Consider the following 21,130-nt stretch of genomic DNA (forward strand, 5'->3'; position numbering starts at 1 on the left):
CACCCCTCCAGCCGTCCTTCAAATCCCCGGGGAAATGCGGTCCATCGATCCACCGCTTTCCCACCATCTCTCCCTATTAGGGCCTAAGGATCTTGACTTCTCCCCTGCAAACACTCTTACTCTCATCCTTCTCTTTTCCCTTAGCATCTTCTGGCAAGACCACAATTGTAATCATATTCGTCCTTCTACCACTCTTGCCTCTACCGAGAGGTGGCTGAAAGTTGCTGAAGAAAATCTCATGACCACAATCATTAGTCGCACTTTAGTAGAGCGAATGACAGAATTGTCAGACAGACACCAAAGATCCTCCCATATTCCACGGCAGACTTTTGTCCCCTCACTCTTTTAGACAACTATTTCAAATTTTCTACCTCCTCAAACTTCTGTTTGAGGAAACTCAGCTGATGAGAAACTCAGCTGATGACTTCATACTTCTTAGTAAATGAGATACAACCAGATGAAAATTGTCTCTTCCTGTACCCACAACATTTTTTTGGTTACTGTTTTACCCCTTATGGCTGATCCATTTATGAGTAAATAGATTGAGCTAAATTAAATGAAACTTTTTATGTAATGGAAAAATGGGTACAATTCCTACCGAGGCCAACCATTAGGACTTCATTCTTGTCATTATGCCCTTTCTTTCCTGCATCATCGGTTTTTCTGTATGTTCACTAGCTGTGGGCATAATTCTCTAAAATAATAAAGGAAAGCAATCGTGAAAATTGTGAAAATCTCAGAAGAAGAAATAGGCATTCACATATAGGAAGAATGCTGAAACATGTTGATGGATCAGCGTAGCACTGACCGATGTGGCCCGTGTAATACCAGAGTCACCGAGTATTGCTGTTTAATTTTTTTGCAGATGCTGAGTTCCATGAATCTGTGGTGTAACACCATATATTCTGTCTTAGTCTGTTTAGGCTACTGTAACCAAATACCATAGACTGGATGTTTTATAAACAACAAACATTTCTCACAGTTCTGGAGGCTGAGAAGCCCAAGATCAAGGTGCCAGCAGATCCAGTGTCTGGTGAGAGCCTGCTTCTTGGTGCATAGCTGGCCATCTTGTCGCTCTCCACTTATATGGCAGAAGGGGTGAGGAATCTCTCTGGGGTCTCTTTTATAAGGGCAGTAATTACATTCATGGGGCTCTGCCCTTATGATTTAATTATCTCCTACCTCCAAATACCATCGCATTGAGGATTAGGTTTCAACATGTGAATTTAAGGAGGACACAAAAGTTTATGGCATATTTTATCCATCCAAATTAGCCCACTTCATTATTTTCTGTTTTCAATAGTCCTCAGTCAAATGAGCCAAGGATCAAAAGATGCAGTGATGTGATACCATGTTTACTAGAAAGATTAAGAATCTTTAGGAATAATAATTGTAATCAAAGAAGCAGTAACAACAATTACTCCTATTCATTGAGGTATTTACTGTGTTCAGGGAACTGAAAATACTTTGCAAATACTTTGCACACTTACATACACTTACAGAATATACTTTGCAAAATTTAACTGATCTCTAAACATGGCCTATGCTCTGAAAAATTTGAGATGGATAAAACTTGGTCTGTTTTGGAGCAAGTTGCTACATTCTAGCTGGAACTTAGTGAGTTAACCCCAAGCCATCTGGAACATTCAGCTGTTCAGAATAACTCATTTCCAGGGAGCTCTGTATAGCTGAAGACTTACTGTATAAGTTTTCACATAATGTGAATAGAAATGTGAGTATTTGTAACATTTAAACACTCACAATTTCCATAAATGAAAGAAAGTTCAGTATGCGATTTATCATGACTCAGTTTTTTTCTCCCTCCTCAGAACAGTACTTGCATATTTTGGGTAGCTTTTGAATAGGTACCGCTGCAAAATGCAGGAGGTGACAGTTAAACATACGTTTCAGCATTTACAGAGGGTGAATCATGCTCTTTCCCAGTCATTTGGCTTTTCAAGATCCCTGTTAAAGAAAAGATGCAAAAACTCTCTCTTGTGGCTCTTTCATCAGTCACCAAACTTGTGGCTTTTAGAACACATCGGTTTTGAGAAGCTTTTCATGAAGCACCTTGAAACAGTTTGCCATGGAAATGGGAAGAAAGGAAGGCAGACGCCTGGAAAAGAAAATTTTTCTTTTAGTTAACATATCACAGAATGGGCTCCGTGCCCAAACTTGAGACTTCGGAGTTCTCACTGACATTAAAAAAGTTTCCTATTTTTTTTTTTTTTTCTTGTAAGGCTGCTGGATTGTTCCTCAGATTTGAAGAAAATTTTTACTCTTGTTCTTGTCCTTTCTCATTTTTTGCGCCTTTGTTTTGTAGGCATGTTCCATGTAAAATCTGTACCACTTTTTTCATGTTGAATAATTATGTCTCTCTGGATGTTTCCAGAAAGGTTAGATCTAATGAGTTCCTAAGAAAACACATGCAATAGTAACTTTCTTATCAGATATAAAGTGGTAGAAGACAGAGTTAGAACTGTCTTTCATCAAGGTAATATTTAGAGCTGAGCATATCAACATTTCAGCTCTGCAAATCCTAAGTTTGTTGCCAGACAGTATCTGGAGATTGTTTGGATATTTTGATTAAATACAGATTCCTTGAACTTCTTTTCTAACAAAACCAGAATCCTGTGTTAGTTCTTGTTCTTTGTTTTTTCTAGTTAGGTCTTATGATAAATGAGATGTCGAATTAATGACTCACATCACTGAATGTAAAGAGTCTCTTTCATGATCGTAGTCACCTAAATTCACATATCCTACAGTTTATAACCTAACACACAGTCATGATGCTTAACAAATAAGCGTTGGAATTTATACAAAATAATTGTTTGATGGAAACAGAACGAAACAAGGAAAAATAAGCGGCATTTTTTAAGTTCATAAATTATATTTTTCCAAAATCGTGCTTTTCTGTGTGCAAACAAGAAAGGATATTCTTGGTACATTTAACCAACACTGACTGAGTGCATCCTGTGTTCCAGACACTGTGGTAGATGCTGGGGATACAAACAGAGTATCCACCCAGGGGACTTTATGGTGAAATCAAAGAAAGGACAGTGATATGATGAAGGCAATGAAGTAAGATGGAAGCTAAGATACTGAAGTTCAGAGAGGAAGACAGAGAATCCCAAGCAGGCTCCTCACTGTCAGTGCAGAGCTGGATGCAGGGCTCGAACCCACGAATCCCAAGATCGTGACCTGAGCCAAAGTTAAGAATGGGACATATAACCAACTGAACCACCCAGGCACCCCCAAAAGAAGTCTTTTGAAAAGAAAGATAAAGAAAATGGGGAAATTTTCTGATGCTATTACAAGCCAAAATAGCAGAATGAGACTTTCTAACAGGTGACCAGATCTGAATACCAACCACCAGTCTATGGAAGACTCTAGGTAAAGCAAACTTCACAGTGGAATTTTTTTGTGGGTTCGTGGGGGGAGGGCATTCATGGCAAACTGGAAAGCATTGGGAAATAGAATTCTTGACATGGACAAGAAAGTTTTCCCATTGGAAACAATTAAAAACAACAGAATTGTTTCCATGTGGTAGTTATAGCCAAGAAGACTGTCCATGAGCTCATATGGAATAGTCCCAAGGACACACAAAAAAGTACTCTGAGGTTTTAGAGGGGATAGAAATTAGCATGTGTGGATATGCATTGATAAAACAAATTATTGCTGAAAATGTGACCCCATTCATCCTTAGAAGCTGTCATGGCCTGAAGGAACACTTGACCATCTAAAAGCCATGCATAAAACAAGAACAAGAGGCAGTGAGGGTGGGAAGTTGATTGGGGACCAAGTTATTGTTGGCTCTACAATGCCATGTTGAGAATTCTTAATTTTGTCTGTCAGCTTTGATAATTTTGTATGAACAGATTTGAATATTTTAAATATTTATTTTTGAGAGAGAGATTGAGAGAGAGACAGGGAAAGAGAGAGACAGACAAAGAGAGATAGAGAAAGAGAATGAACAGGGGAGAGAAAGAAAGAGAGGGGGACAGAGGATCCAAAGTAGGCTCCGCCCTGACAGTAGAGAGCCAGATGCAGGTCTCGAATTCACGAACCATGGGATCATAACCTGAGCCAAAATCAGACACTCAACCGAGTCACCCAGGCACCCAGAACAGATTTGAATTTTTAAAAGATAATCACGGCAGCAGTGTTGAGAATGAATGGGGTGGAATAGTGAGTAAGAGCAGTGAAAGCCGCACAACACGGCAGTAGTTGTGGAAAAATACAAAATGAAATAAGAGTTGTTTAGGAGTATGAACATGGATGGGTTGAATGTGTTTAACAGGAGGGATCAAGGGGGTGAAATATAAAAAGAAACATACATGGCTTCTGGGTTTCTGGCTTGGGCACAAGGTAGGCGGCGATGCCAGTCACTGAAACAATGATTATAGAAAAAGGGAAACATTTGGATAAAGGGGGGTGAGACTGGCTAGCACGTGCTGAGTTTCACAGATAGCTGGGTCTATACATGTTGGTCTAGACTTCAGGCTATAAGCTGGAGTGGAAAATACAGACTTGCTGTTTTTGTCCTCTTGTGTTTTGTATGATATATTCCACTTAAATTACAATGCTGTTAATTTATACCAAGTTTGAATCCCTGGTCAAATAATTTATTATTTAATAGAGAATGTTCAGGGAAGGTGAATCATGGAAGATTCTCTTTATATGGATTCATTACTTTTCTTGATCATGGTGAATTTAAATAAATGAAAGATCTGGAAAAACGTTGTTTAAAGCTAAATTAATCCTAATGTGATCTAGGTTATTTGAACCAAAAATATTTATGTCTCATCTCACTTGACATAATATCACTACAAGCCAATTCTTATTCCTAAGAATTCTAGCACTGTTCTGCCTAGTACAGTCAGGCATGGAACTTCTCTGGATTAGGCTTTCAGAAGTTAACCCCTTGTCAAATGACAGTAATGTAACATTGTGTGTCAGGTATACTTGAATTAAAAAAAAAAAATGTACTTGAAGGGAAAAAGAAAGTTGACCATATTTGGCTTTAAGATGAGGTCTTAATCAGGAAAGTATTGTGGTTAAAAGCAACTTTAGATCTCGGATCTGATCTGATTCTTAGTTGCTATATAACCTTTGTAAATTTATGTGCATTTCTGTACCTTAATCTCATTTTATGCAGAATGAAGGGTATAACAATATCTAACTTATGATGGTGTGAAAGAAATCAGTTGTGAAATAAGCTACCCAGAAGATCTAGCATATTAATAATCATCAAATGTGTTACCTATTATTAATATATAACCTTATTAATAGTATAAGGATAATTTTTAAAAAATACTGTAACAATAAAGGTTAAAATGGAAGCCTAGAAAGAACAACTGAAATACATTCACTAATGGAGAGTAAACCTCTTAGAGTCAGGAACTGTGACTTCCTTTAGTTTCTGCATTATCTGAGCATATAGTAACACTATAATAAAAGATAAAAAATTGTAGTAAAATATGAGAAGCACATTACTTAGTGTAAATTTTATATTAATATAAAAATATAAAATGTTATGTTTGGGCATTAATTGTACTTAATAAAACACCCCCAGGTTCAAAAAGAAAAGTACAAGAAAACAAAAATAAGTAAGCTTAAGAAAAATTGTGATCGTAAATCTCATAGATTAAGAAAATAAAATTTAAAATTTGAGCTAAAGATTTATGAAGAATATTTTGATATGTGTATACATTTAAAGAATACAAATGAAATTCAAATGCTAGTCCTCCAGATTTTTTTCACCTTTCACAGTGTAGTTTTTAAGGAGCATTCTGTCAGCAGAAAGCTGGGAAGCAGAGTTCAGTGCAGCGCGGCCTGAGTCTTACTCAGGCCCAAAGCCTCTTGGGAATTCTGAGAAAGTGCCCAAAGCTATGGGCTTCCGCTCCTGCCTATCATAGGGAAGCCATATCTTTGCAAGGAATGTTTTAGCACCATAAAATCAAACAGACCTGGTTTCAAACACAACATCATGAGCCCTGGAAAGTTACTTTAACCTCTTTAACATTATTTTCCTCATGCAGGAAAACAAAACGAAACAAAACAAAAAACACAAAAAAAAACAGTAACTTAGATTAAGTGGACAAATTCTTAGAAAGACAGAAACAATTGAAAACCACTCAAGAAGAACAAACAATCTGAATAAGCATTACAATAAAAGAGATAACATTAGTAATCACAGATTTCCCACAAAGAAAAGCCCAGGACCAGATAGCTTCACTGGTGAATTTTACCAAACATTTAAAGGAGAGTTAATACCAACCCATCAGAAAGTCTAAAAAATAGAATATGAGGGAACACTTTCCAACTTATTTTAGGAGGCTGACCTTAACCTCATATTAAAACCAAAGACATCACAAGAAAAGTACAGAACAATATCCCTTTTAAATACAGATGTAAAAAATTCTTAAGTGCTAACACATTGAATCAGTGATATATATGTGTGTATATATGTATATGTGTATATATATGTATGTATGTGTGTGTGTGTGTGTGTGTATATATATATATATATATATATATATATATATATATATAATTCTGCTTGAGATTCTCTCCCTCTCTGCCTCTCAAAAAAGAAAGAAAGAAAGAAAGAAAGAAAGAAAGAAAGAAAGAAAGAAAGAAAGAGGAAAAGGAAAAAATCTTATAGCTCATATGTGAAAGGAAATTGATAGAGGCTTTCCCATAGGTTGTATATCATGTTACTACAATGATTTTGAACCTAAAAGAGAATTCTCCAAACTATCAGTAATATATTAAAAAAAAAAAAAAACAGTAAGTTTGAATCAATCACCCTGAAAAAACAACACAGAATTATCCTATTCTGTCTCTGCAGAAAGTGATAGCACATTGTTCTATAAAGGGACCCTCAAAGAATACAGCCAAAATACGTAGAGAACTATTACAGACAAAGGACAGTCACTTAATTAGTAAAAAAAAAAAAACAAAAAAACAATTTTTCTAAATTTTGTGGTATTTGTGACACTTTCCCACTCTTTAAAGTTTATAATTTGTTGTGATTTTTCTCTCATGCAAAATAAAAAATATTAGTCATTAATTTTGAAGTATTTTTTTAAATGTACTCTTTTTTTTAATATTTATTGGGGGGGGGGGTGGAGGGACAGAGAGAGTGTCACAGAATCCGAAGCAGGCACCAGGCTCCAAGCTGTCAGCACAGAGCCCTACGTGGGGCTTGAGCCCACAAACTGTGAGATCATGACCTGAACCGAAGTCAGACACTTAACCGACTGAGCCACCCAGGTGCCCCTTGAAATATTTTTCTTAAAGAGATTACCCAAGTAGCATGACTTTAGAACCCACAAAATCTGGATCTACCCATATGTGGCAATTAGCATATAGTAAGCACTACACTAGAAGAAGAGAAAAACACACTCCTTCTGGAAACTCCCATGGAGGTGTCAGCTTTTCCTCTCACCGCCCTGTCACATGAGAATGATGTTTCTCAGAATGGTGAATGTAACAAGATATGCTCACATGGTATGAGTCAGGTCATGGGGGCTGAGTACTAAAATACACAGGTAGCACATGTATTTCTTCAAACCTGACTTAATTAAGAAAACTGTAACAAAAAATCAACAAACTAGGATATCCTCATTCTCTGAGAATTGAATGCTAGGTTCCAGTGTGTCCACCTTCATCCAAAACTGGAGGGAAAAAATCCACTTGGGTTATTCTTTTTCTTCCTTTGTGTATACCCTGGACATTTTGTCAAGAATTTAAGTTTAGAAACTCTCCCTAAAGTATACATGTGGTGCCTAAAATAATCTTGTCATCACAAGTGTCTTCGGCACTATCCAAAATAACCTTCACGATACATCAGTGTCTATTATAGTTGTCAAAAGCTTTGTAGTTGTCATGTATTTAATAACCTGAATTAAGAAATTACAGATGAACGTAGGAGGCTAACACCTCCCAGGTTTACCTTGGATGTGGATGCCAAAGATATCAGAGAAAGGGGGATCAACATCTGATCCCATATGAACATTTCGGTATTATTCCAGATGGTTACCCAAAAAAATTTTGCTAGGAAAGTTATATTTACATATGAGAGACCTATTTAAGTGATATTTGTAAAGGTAGGAAAAGTAACATTTTAAAAATATTATTCATTGCTTTGGGCCTTTAGGTTAATGAGAAATCCTTTAGCACATATATGGTTTTTAGAACATGAACTCAATGCTGATACCATGTGGGAGAAGCAAGTCCAAATGTTGAAAACATAAAGCAATAAGGCTTGCAAAGGTATAGCCCGTGGGGTTCATTCAGGAGATGAGGACTGGATGACAGATCTTCTAAGGCTGACAGTAGTCAGAGATGCCTAATATCAGCTCCAGCTGAGAAGCGACAAAGTAAAAAAAAAAAAAAAAAAAAAAAAAAAATCCTCTGGACTTGTCTCCCTGAGTATTCAAGCTTTACTTAAAAGCTTTAACTTTTCAAACTAAAAAGTTAGGGAAGGGTGAAATGGAGGAGGCAGGGAACCAAGCTAATATTGTAATGATAATCTCAAATAGATGATTCTGTCTCTTCTACACACTTCATTTGTAGAAAAGAAGTTCAAAAGGAATTATGTAAGGAGCTTAGAAGTATAGATGCCTGAGTCACCTGTTACCCTGTTTGTTGGCTTACGGCACCACATTAAACTTCCAACTATCCACGTCCGTGGTCATGACTTTGGAATGTGAGCCTCATCTACCCCTCCTGGGTGGCATATTCAAGAACCATAGCTGAAAAGAAAAGTAGGGAATTATATATAAAGATCTATGCAAGGAAATCGCCATTACTACCAGAGGATGGGGAAACTTATCTGCACTTGTGTCAGTAACATAAGAGAAGGATAAATGGAGAGAATATTTTTAATACTTAAATTTCGAGTTTTATCCCTTTCTACTTTCTTTGAATGTTAATATAGCACAGCTTTTGGAACATGGATGTCACTCAGCACTTAATCTAAAGCTTTACAGCAAAATCTAAGGATTTGCAATATTTTCATACAGACAGGAAAGAAATCTGATGGTTTTTATCCCGGAAAACAGCCTCTAAAAGTCAGTAACGTTCTTGGGTTTCACACTGCAAATAAAGTAAATGTGCTATGCTTCTTATTGTAAAGGCAAAATTCTCTGCCGCTCTGTTGCATTAGATACAATGATGTCATTTTACTTCATGGCTATCATAAAAGTGGTCCACAGGTACAAACTTCCAATTATAATATAAATAAATACTAGAGATGTCATGTACAACATGATAGCTATAGTTAACACTACTATATGGTACATCGGAAAGTTGTTAAGGGAGAAAATCCTAAGAGCTCTCGTTTCTTTTTTGTATCTACATGAAATGACTGATGTTAACTCGACTTTTTATTGTGGTAATCATTTCACAAATCTAGGTCACATCATCATGCTATACACCTTAAACTTACACAGTGCTGAATGCCAACGACATCTCAATAAAACCTGGGGAGAAATGGCTATTAGAATGTCCTAAGACTCAGGAAACACAGAGGTAGAGAAGGAAAAAGTAGGTTTTGTAATGCTCTTTGCTAGCTCTCTTCTTTGAGTCGTCATTATGACCTCATTTCCCCAATTTAGGAAGGACTGAGTTGTACTTTGACATGCTACTATTTTTAAATCTACACATCACATCATTTAAAACATATGTTTTAATCAAATCAAGCAAAGATGTCTGGGGTGATTAGCCTGGGATTTTCATTCCTTGAATGCTCTTGGCGTGGATACTCAACCCCTCCTCTTTTACATTCCCCAGATACTATTGATTTCTCCAGTTATAAGCTTTCCATCACTCATGTTTATTTTAGCTTGTTTGCGTGAAAGCCGACACCATATAGTGACAAGAATCACATTCTGAGCCTAAATGCTTAACATTTAACAGGGATTTTAACTAAGAGACCCAACGATGCCAAGTGTAAAATAACCTGTCATTTCTGGATGATCTGCTTTGTTTTATGAGAGAAAGGCAAAAATTTGTTTTAAAAGAAGTCTTTCCAGAAGGGGGTTGTCACAGAAGGTTGATAAAACAGAAAATCAGAAGAATTTGACCATAGCAGAACCACAGAAGTACTGTGAAATTAATATATGTCTTGTACTTGTTGTTAATTATTAAACTTCTGTCCTTCCCTCACTCTAGGTGGACAGGAAGGATATGCTATCATTTTGTGCCAATTTGTGGACAGACATGGAAGAGAGCATTTTCTGATGTAAAAAGGTTAATGCCAACAATGCAGGTGAAGGAAGGTAAGGATTTGATTTTCTTAAACAAAATTAATGTTCTTCTACCAGGAGTGATTGATTTAAATCTACAAGCAAGATTTAAACTTAAGACACCAAGTGAACAATCAATAAATCCAATCCATACTAGTACCTGGAGCACAAGTGTGTAATGTTTGTTTACCAAATCATTTCCTTGGCATAAGGATAGCGAAGCCACTGGGGCAGCTCGGTTCTTGAGCCAGAGTGGGGGTGGTGCCACTACTGGAACCAAAGAATTTGTTATTAGATTTCTCACAAAAATCTGGGGAAGGCGATAATCGCCTCCCCGTGCGTATTTTGCTTGAGTGTCCTCTACCCCAAGTGCATGTTCCGCCGTAACCTTGTAATACAAGCCAAGCCTCCTAACGGTCTTCGAACACACGTTAATTCACGTAGAAACAGACACTACAGCCGACTACTGCTAGGTTTCTTTGAGATGAACAGCGTATTTTGCTCACTGTGGGGAAAAGGCAGGAGGCGGCCTATTGTATGTTGTAACAGTTATCTCTGAATGAATAGAAGGAATTGCTTCCAAATGCAATAACAGAATTACTGTAGATTAGTGTAGCATTGGAGCTTTAGTGCTGAGGTAAAATTGTTTCCTCTATTGCATGACCATGATCTTGAAAGTTTTCATTTTGTTCCAATAATGGAGATGCTTGATCACATACTGAGTCAGGTAAATCACAAAGCCGACACTTCAGCGGTCCCGGACAGGCCATAACTAATGCCAGAGCTGAGGACTGCATTAACCACAATTCGGGTGAATAAAATCCAACACAAGCTCATTTGATTTGGTTACAGGGGAATAGGGACTTTGTTCGGAAACACAATAATGTGTTTATAACATTACACAATAATGTGTTTATAACAATAACAAGAACAATAACAAGAACAACAAATGTTCTTATTCCACACTGTGAAAAAGAAGCGCAGTTACTATTTACTGCGATCTGCAGTCTTTGACTGTTAGGGACAGCACCCCCAGTTCACCACTACTGGCTATCAATGAAAGATATAGAACCTTGTGAGGTAAGGGGAATATCGATATACATTTGAGGATGAAAGAGCTGAGGGACGGCAGCATTATAGTATCAGTTACAATGACAAACGTGTGGCTGCTTAAAATTTTTAACTTGAAACATGGAAAGGGATTGCGATTCAGTGCAACACATGAATAGCCTATGGCTTCAGCTTTGAAGAGAATGACCCGCTTTTCTTTTGTGTGTACTCAACCAAAATTAGGTAGCACCTTGCGTAAAATGTTGATAAATTTTAGATCGGATCAAGCAATACAAAGTTGAACAGAACTATAACTTCACCCTTTAAATGTGCGTATTGGAGAAGAATGATCACCTTATGTTAGATGTGATTTAGGTAAGAACCAGACCTTTCTGGCTTCATGAGCTCATAGTGAAAGTAAGAGTCAGCAGATGACAGAAGATGTGAAATATTGCTAACAACAACAACAATAACAACAACAATAAACAAGCTATGTAAACACCAGCAAAACTAAAGTGCCCTTTGTTTAAAATTAGGAAAAAAATCCAGGGAAACAAATAAGAAAGTCATTAAAGAACATGATTTTATTATTATCAACTGCATCCCATTTGGTATCCATCTAACCACCCCAATCCACAAGATTCTGTGGTTAAAGAGGCTTAGGGATTGAACCAATGAGCCTTCCAAGGTGAGTTAGTGAACAGAGGAAGTTTTAAATGTGTTAATCTTAAGACGTAAAATGCAATTGCTATACTTTGCAGTTAGAAATTGGGGTTTGTTTTAAGGGTATTAGAAGATACTAGAATCAGGGGACCTAGAACTTCCAACTTCTACTTCTGGTTTCCACCCCTTGTTCCATATGAGACTCACAAGGAGCCATGAACTCAGAGGTAAGGACAAACTCTAAATTCAATTTGCCCTAATTCTTGTTGGCTAGCCCCCAATGTCCTGTCACAAAGCAACCTGGACATCTGGGCTGAGCACTTGGGCTTAGACTCATGACTCAAAAGGAGTCTCTGGATCCATTTCTCTCCATCTTAGTTGCACCTCTCACCAGTACCACAGTTGGTGCTCACAAGTGAAGAAGGCATTCGAGGGCATTGCCATGGTACCTCAATCTGGGAAGTTGGTACATTTGACTCCATCAGTATTTCCTTCTGACCAATCAAATTAACTCCACCTTCTCCCCAAACAGAGGATGGGAGTTGGGGAGGGCAAGAAAGGGACTAGAAGAAAAGAGGCTCCAGTGGAAAAAAAAAGTTATGCTTAAAGCTCCTCTCCTGTCCAGAGGCCAATGACTCCACATAGAAAACATGCTTAATTCAATTCCATGAGCAGCTAGGTTCTATCACAAAGGGAAAGGGAGGAAGGTAGAGATACGACATGGTTCTTATTCTCAAAAAGACTCAGGTCTAGCAGAAAATGATCTCTAGCCATAATATCATGTAATAAATGTTTTATGTCTTTATAAATCAATTTACATAGGAAATCCAAGGAGGGAGTTATTATTTCTGCTCTGAGTATGAGGGTGGTTAGAAATGGCTAAAGCATAGACATTTCAGAAAGGTATTTAAAGACAAAAAGTAATTTTAGCAAATTATTCAGATTAAAGACATAATGTAAGGGGAAGGGAAAAGGCAAAGAAGGCAGTAGAAGTTAAGGTAAGGAGATCTGAAATTACATAGCATAGATGCTTAGTACTCTGGCTAGAGATCTGGGGGAAAAGGAGGAACAGGAGACAAGTGCAGGCACAATTCACAGACTCTGGAGTTTCAGCTCCAGAGCACTGCAATAAAGCAAATATCACAATAAAGCAAGTGAAATGAATTTTTGGGGTTCCCAATGCATGTAAAAGTTATGTGAACACCATACTGCTGTCTATTAAGTGTGCAAAGCATTATGTCTAAACAATGTATGTACCTTAATTAAAAAATGCTTTATTGCTAAAAGTGCTAGCCATCATGTGAGCTTTCAACGATCATGCTTGACATTGATGGCTGCTGACTGATGAGGATGGTGGCTGCTGAAGGTTGGGGTGGTTTTGGCAACTGTTTTCCACATGTATATATGTTTTCCAAGCTTTTATTTAAATTCCAGCTAGTCAACATATGGTGCAATATTAGTTTCAGGTATAAAATTCAGTGATTTATCACTTAGATATAACACCTGGTGCTTATCACAACAAGTGCTAGCCTTAATCCCCATCACCTGTTTAACCCGCCCCTCCAAAAACCATCAGTTTGTTCTCTAGAGTTTAGAGTCTGTTTCTTGGTTTGTGTGACAACTTCTTAAAATAAGACAATGAAGTTTGCCACACTGATTGACTCTTCATGAATATTTTCTCTGTAGCCAGTGGTGCTGGTTGGTAGCGTTTTATTCACAGTAGAATGTTTTGCTCATAGTATACCTTCTTTCAAATTGGGGATCAGTCTTCTGTCACTTTATTCACTAAGTTTATATAATATTCTAAATCCTTTGGTATCATTTCAGCAGTTTTCATAGCATCTCCACCAAGAGATTGCATCAATTCAGTCACATCTTCACACTTGTAATTATACTTGTGATTCTAGTTCTTTTGCTACTTCCCCCACATCCACAGTCACTTCTCCATGGGGTTCCCACTGAAGTCTTTAACCTCTAGAAGTCATCCATAAGGGTTAGAGTCAACTTCTTCCAAACTGCTGTTGATGTTGATATTTTTGACCCCTTCCTATGTGTCATGGACGTTCTTAATGGCGTCTAGAATGGAGAATACTTTCCAGAAAGTTTTCAACTTACTTTACCGAGATCCACCTGAGAAATTACTATCTGCAGCACCTATAGCCTTATGAAATGTGGGTCTTAAATCATGAGATGTGAAAGTCAAAATTATTCCTTGATTGATGGGTTGCATAATGGATGTTGTGTTAGCAGGCATAAAAACAACATTAATCATTGCATATCTCCATTGGAGCTCTTGGATGACCAGGATCAGTAATACTTTGAAAGGAATCTTTTTTTCTGAGCAGTAGGTCTCAACAGTAGACTTAAAATACTCAGTAAGCCATGTTGTAAACAGATGTGTTGCCATACAGTCTTTGTTGTTCCATTTCTAGAGCACAGGCAGAGTAGATTTAGCATAATTCTTAAGGGCCCTAGGATTTTCAAAATGGTCAATGAGCACTGGTTTCACCTTCAAGTCACCAGCTGCATTAGCTCCTGACAAAAGAGTCAGCCTGTCCTTTGAAGCTTTGAAGCCAGGCATTGACTTCTCTCTAGCTATGAAAGTCCAAGATGGCATCTTCTTCCAATCTATGGCTCTTTCATCTACATTGAAAACCTGCTGCTTAGTGTAGCCACCTTCGTTCATTATCTTAGCTAGATCTTCTGGAGAACTTGCTGCAGCTTCCATATCGGCACTTCCTGCTTCACCTTGCACTTTTATGTTATGGAGATGGCTTCTTTCCTTAAACCTCATGAACCAACCTCTGCTAGATTCCACTTTTTTTCTGCAGCCTCACCTCCCCCACCTTCATAGACTTAAAGGAAGTTAGGCCTTGCTCTAGTTAGGCTTTGGCTTAAGGAAGTGTTGTGGCTGGCTTAATCTTCTTTCCAGACCACTCAAACTTTCTCCATATCGACAATAAGGCTGTTTCGCTTTCTTGTCATTTGTGTGTTCACTGAGTAACACTTTTAATTTTCTTCAGTAACTTTTCCTTTGCATTCACAATTTAGTTGTTTGTCATGAGAAGCCTAGCGTTCAGCCTGTCTCTGCTTTCAATATGCTTTCCTCACTGAGCTTAATCATTTGTATCTTTTGATTTAAAGTGAAAGACCTGTGACTCTTCCCTTCACTTGAACACTTCAAGGCCATTTTGCGGTTATTTATGGGCCTAATTTCAATATCGCTGTGTCTTAGAGAAGAGGGAAGCCTGAAGTGAGTGAAAGGGGGGAACGCCTCATCAGTGGAGCAGTCAGAACACACACATTTATTAAGTTTGGCATCTTATACGGGTGCAGTTGTGGTACCCCCCCCCCAGACAATTAGAGTAATGACATCAAAGATCACTGATCACAGATTACCACAACAAATATAACAATAATAGAAAAGTTTGAAATATTGTGAGAATTTCCAAAATGTGATAGAGAGACAGGAGGTGAGCAAATGCTTCTTGGAAAAATGGTGCCAATAAACTTGCCTACACAAGGGTGCCACCAACCTTGAATTTGTAAAAAAAAAAAAAAAAAAAAAAAAAAAAAAAAAAAAAAAAAATGCAATTAAAAAAGGGGGATGAAGCACAATAAAACAATATATGTCTGTATCTGGAAATGATCCAAAAAAAGTATATCATTAGAGTATTAGAGTATACATCAAGTATACCTTGAGTATTCTGCTAAGAAATTGAGTTTTATCTTTGATGATGATGGACATTATGGAAGACTTAGAAAGCTAATGTATAGAAGTATGAAAACCATGGTTGCTTCACAGCTAGAATTCAGTTTTTGTTGAATAACTACTATGTGCCTGGTAGTGTGCAATTTGAGTGCTTTGTGGGTTAGATGGTCAAGCCCTTTTCTGTGATTTCCAACTGTAAAATGAACCATAACCAGAAAACTTAGAAATGCATGCTTCTCATAAAAAAAGTGACTAGGAAACTGAGTGGTATCTTTTTGAACTACTGGCTGATCCACAGCAATCTAAAAATTAAAACAAAACCATTTAAAATGCAATTAAACAATCAAGAGAAAAAGCCTCTGCTTTTTTGTGTGTTTGTCATTGCATTTTCACCATTACCTTCTGCTTCATAGATGTGTCGCTTATGAACAATAATGCACATGAAGGTACTTTGTAAATATGCTCCAGATGTTAGTCAGGGTTATTTGTCTCTGACTAGAAACTCCTAGGTGCTGAGTTTTACTGGACATCACTGCTTAGAAGGCCCCCTGTCACTTTAACCTCTAAAATCCTCAAATTAAGCTGTCCCCCACCTCTCCAAATCTGTTTTATTCTGTTTTTTGCTTCAGGTGATGGCACCAATACATTAAGTTTGCCTAAGCAACAGATTTCGTTGCTCATTAGGATCTTTGGAAGCCCTAAGCACAATATAATGGCACAGCCACACTCCTACTAAACAAATATTTAAAACAAATCCGTAGAGTACATACTCTAAGGAAGTCCAACAACATTTGGATTTTTCCCGTAAGGACAACTTGAATGTCTTTTTTGAACTCAATAATGTCAAATTATTCCAAAAATATTTTTAATACCTCTACTTTGCTGGTAGTCTCACTGTCTCCTGAGTAATCAGCATTGTTGGACCCAACACCCTCCACACTCTCTCAGTTCAAATCCTTTACAGCTCCTAACTGGTTAATTTCCTGTTCTGTTCTTTAAACTTTATCTTTATCCCTCCCCATGCATCCTTCAGGGTTTCCAGACTAATCTCTGGTAAACACAGATCTGATCATATAATTTCTCTTCTTCAAAACCTTCCATGGTTCCGATCATCAGCAAAGCATCTTCTCCTTTGCTTTAACCATGAAGGAAATTCTGAGGAAATAACCTTCTTGAAGTTCTATCAGCAAATAGAACTATAGAACAAATAAATAAAAATGAATAAGTAAACAAAATCAATCATTTCTAAGGGGAAAAGTGTCTTATGATTTCATCATTTTAGAAAGTAAGAGTTTAGAAAGTAAGAGTTTGTTCGTAGCACCCGCATTCGGCAATCAAAGAGAATGGCATTGTTTCTGTCAAAAGCTGTTGGAAATGGCTGTTTAGAAAGCATTTTGATAATGTATTAGTAATAAAAGGAATTTATGGATTTATCAGAGTTAATGTATATGCTATTAAAAAAAAACAATAAAAAGATCTCAGAAACTAAGGTTCTAATTGAAAAAAGAACATTTTAAGCACTTCCATATTATCAAAATGGACACCAAACAGAAGAAAACAAATTTGAGATAATACCATATTGTCTGATTACAATACAAGTAAATTTTAAATAAGTAAGAGAGAACTTTTTTCAAGTTTACTTATTTATTTTGAGAGAGAGAGAGCACGTGCAAGCTGGGGAGGGCCAAAGAGAGTGGAAGAGAGAGAATCCCAAGCAGGGTCCACACTGTCAACACAGAGCCTGATGCGGGGCTCAATCTCACATACCATGAGATTATGACCTGAGCCAAAATCAAGAACCAGATGCTTAATCCACTGAGCCACCCAGATACCCCAATAAGAGATAATTTTAAAAGACTCACATATTTAGAGAGCTTAAAACTTCTGAATAACTAATAAGTCAAATAACAAGTTATGATGGAACCTAGAAAATATTAGAACTAATGGTAAAGAGAATATTGCATATCAAAATTTGCTAGATGAAATCAAACTGATTCTGAAAAGGAAATTGTTTGCATTTTTTGCAATTGCTTGAAACTAATTTAAAAAACAGTTAACAAACCTTTTTTAAAGAAGGTATAAAAAAACAGAATAAGCTAAAAATAGTAGAAGTGAAAATATAATAAAGACTAAACATTAATGATACAGAAAATAAGGGAACAAAATTAAGATCATGAAATAGGAAGAAAAGCATGTGATAGAACAGACAAAAATCATAATATATATAATAATATATAATACATAATAATATAATATATAATTATAATAACATAATACATAATAATATGTAATATATATTATCATATAATTATATATAATAATATATGTGTTATAATAATATATAATTATATATAATATTAAATATATATATTTTTAAATGTTTATTTATTTTGAGAGAAAGAGAGTACATGCATAAGTAGGGGAAGGGCAGAGACAGAGAGGAAGAGAGAAAGAAGCCCAATCAGACTCCTTGCTGTCAGTGTAGAGCCCAGTGCCGGGATCTATCCCATGAATGGTGACATCATGACCAGAGCCAAAATCAAGAGCCAGACCCTCAACCAACTGAGCCAATCAGACACCAAGTTTCATAATATATTTTTAATATTAACTTCTAGGAGCTAAATGTGAGGAGAAGCCACAACAAAGCTTGGAAAATACTGAAATAACTTGTCTAAGCTAATTAATATGTGATCATTGTAAGAATGTTATAAAATACTTGAAATAAGTCCAGAATTAACTCCTTTTTCTTAGGAATCTTTCCAGGTAATTTTAGTCTCACTAGTGGTATAATGTGTATATGTACATGTCTGCACATATAGCCACATGATCTGTATGTGTTGTTAACTTGAATTGCTTTCCTAGTAAGTATTGTGGTCTATATTTCTGCAATTTTTTCATGTAACAATGTACCTCAGACATTTTTCTTACATTAGTACATATAGATTTACTCCATTAAAAAAAAATCGTTTAGAATTCTGCCTAGAATGTGTACCATAATTTATGATGGGTATTTAAGTAATTTCTAGACTTTCAGTATTGCAAAGTGTTGCAGTTAATATCCCTGAACATATATCTTTGCACATTATAAAGGTTTTTCTGTGAAATTGATTATTTGAACACACAAGTAACTCATGCTAATTGTTTTCAAGTATAAATTGTCGTTAATGTGCAAAAAATACAAGTTTAATTATCTGAATCCTTAATAACCTTCTTGAAAGCTTTATATATCCTTCAAGCAGAAAAAACAAGTAGATGATAAAATTGTCCCCTGTCTAGACTCAGGCGACGATGGCGACATTTGTTTTCAATTATTAATTAAACACACATGAAGCCCTTTAGATGAACAGGTGATATGGTTATTCTTAGATGTGTTGCTTGTTTACAACAAGGGCATATTTAGAGCCTGAGATCAAAGTTCTAAAGCTGATTTCAAAACAGTGGCATTAATTGTGCTAAGGCCTGGGACTCTGGAGAAGCAACTGGGAGAGAATGAAAATGACATAAATGACAACAAAGTCACATCGTTTTGTCATTGCTTATAAACAGACCATTACTGACCATTACTGTAATCAAATCATTACATCTTTACTCTACTCAAACCAGTGCATTGGTGCTGGTAAAGGTACAAAACCAAAACAAAACAAAAAAGAAAACATTCTCTGCTATTGTCTCAAGGAAGAGATACAGTATGTGTATGTGAGAGGGTTATATTATCACTCATCCATTAATTCTTTTACTTGAAAAACATTTCTTCATCACCTACTATATGCCAAGCTCAGTGCTAAGCAGTGAGCATATAGTATTAAACAAAATTTCATATTATCCCTGGCCTCACAATGTTCCCTTGGATCTGCCATTTAGCCACCATAGTAATTTGAATATTTTGGCATGTACTCTTTCCCCACTATTTTCACTGCCCTATCCTAGCTCAGGATCATTATCATTTTATTCCAGAACTATTAGTTTTTTATAAGTGTTCACCCTGCTCTCAGCCCTAACCTATTAACCCACTATTGTTGAAAGTTTTTTCCTAACACACCATTCTCACTATGTTCTTTCATTCAAAAACAGTTCCTCTGTGTTGTCTACAATGTCCAAAATGTATACATGCCAGAACTTCCAAAATTTCCCCAGTCTATCCATCCAGCCTGCTAGGAGATACCTACCTCCCCCACCCAACACACACACACAAGCTTCCCACTCCAGTTAGGTACATGCTCCTTACTAACTCCAGAAATATGCCTGGGACATTTTTGTGTCTGAATCTTAGTTCAAAGTCTACCTTCCATTGTATTTCCTCTTTTATTTTCAATTATCTAGATCCCACTCATAATTTAAGGCCCAAGTTAAGCCGTAACTGAATAAAGTTAGTTATCTTGTGCTTGTTGTATGATAAGAACCAAACTGAGTGCTGGAGTTAACAACAAATACACAAAGTATGGTGTGTTCACTCAATAACAAACATAAATAAGCAATTGCAACACAAAATGACAAATTTAAAGACATATAGAGGTTACTGTGAAATTAGAGAGATAGCTAACACATTTAGAGGCATGAGTAGGAATAAGGAAGGAAGACTTCTTGGGAGAAGTTACTCTCAAGAAGAGTCTTAAAGGCTTAGGACGATTTGGCCAGGTGAAGGGACTAGGGACTTTCCAAGAAGAGGGGTCAGCTTGAGCAACCACATTGGCAGGATAAACAGCACAGCATATGAGTGGGATTACAATGAATTCAGTATTGCAAGAGAGCAAAGCATGAGGTAGATGGTCATATAAGATGAGGACAAAGAAATGGACCCAATGATGTGGAACCACCAGCAAGTTTTGTTGGGGATATCATAAGATCAGAATCAAATTTGGATACATTCTTCTGTCCATTGTGTAAGGATGAGTTTGAGCACGTAGTCTTAGTGGCTGGGAGACCAATGTAGTATTCTAGGGCTTTCATTAAAGAAATATAAGTAGTTATACTTCTTATAACTTATAAGAGAGGGAGGGATTCTCTCTCTGCCCCTCCCCCCTCAAAATAAATAAGCTTAAAATAAAAAATAAAATAAATAAATAAGGTTCCTGTAGGGAGATTCTGGACCATTTCAGTGCTAGAGAGAGAACTGAAGCATTACTGACACAATACCACCAGGATTACTACAGTGTATTACCACCTCTGGTGGCAGTCAACATCGGTATGTGGATTTGTTCAAGGAACTGCAGAAAGTGGAAGAAATGTGAGTTGATGGCAGAAACTTGAGGAACATCAACACTGAAGATGTAAACAGTAACAGCAAAATTCATGGAAAAGACGAAGAAAGAGTGCTCAGAAATGTGTAGCTGATTAAAGACAGACTGGCAGAGTGGTGTAATGGAAAGCTAGAGTGGAACGCGTCAAGACAAAGGGAGCAATGAACCTTGTCAGATGCAAGGGACACATCTATCCAATTCAATGGGCTGGT

At 36.8% G+C, this 21,130-nt stretch overlaps 1 protein-coding gene across 8 annotated transcripts in view; it reads left to right on the forward strand.

Annotated features, from left to right (window-relative positions):
* Nucleotides 1-21,130, forward strand: part of TRIQK (triple QxxK/R motif containing) — a 280,870-nt gene that overhangs the window by 253,272 nt on the left and 6,468 nt on the right. For 7 of the 8 annotated variants that reach the window (XM_086695587.1, XM_086695582.1, XM_086695584.1 and 4 more), the window contains one exon: nt 10,183-10,289. The exons of the other annotated variant lie outside the window; for it this stretch is intronic. In XM_086695587.1, the coding sequence (XP_086551713.1) occupies nt 10,183-10,256 (74 nt within the window). In that variant the 3' untranslated portion in view covers nt 10,257-10,289. The remainder of the gene's footprint in view (nt 1-10,182; nt 10,290-21,130) is intronic. 8 annotated transcript variants of the gene reach the window in all.

Source organism: Puma concolor, chromosome F2, assembly GCF_028749965.1.
Source record: "Puma concolor isolate L17-30 chromosome F2, mPumCon1.1.hap2, whole genome shotgun sequence".
NCBI classification, from domain to species: domain Eukaryota; kingdom Metazoa; phylum Chordata; class Mammalia; order Carnivora; family Felidae; genus Puma; species Puma concolor.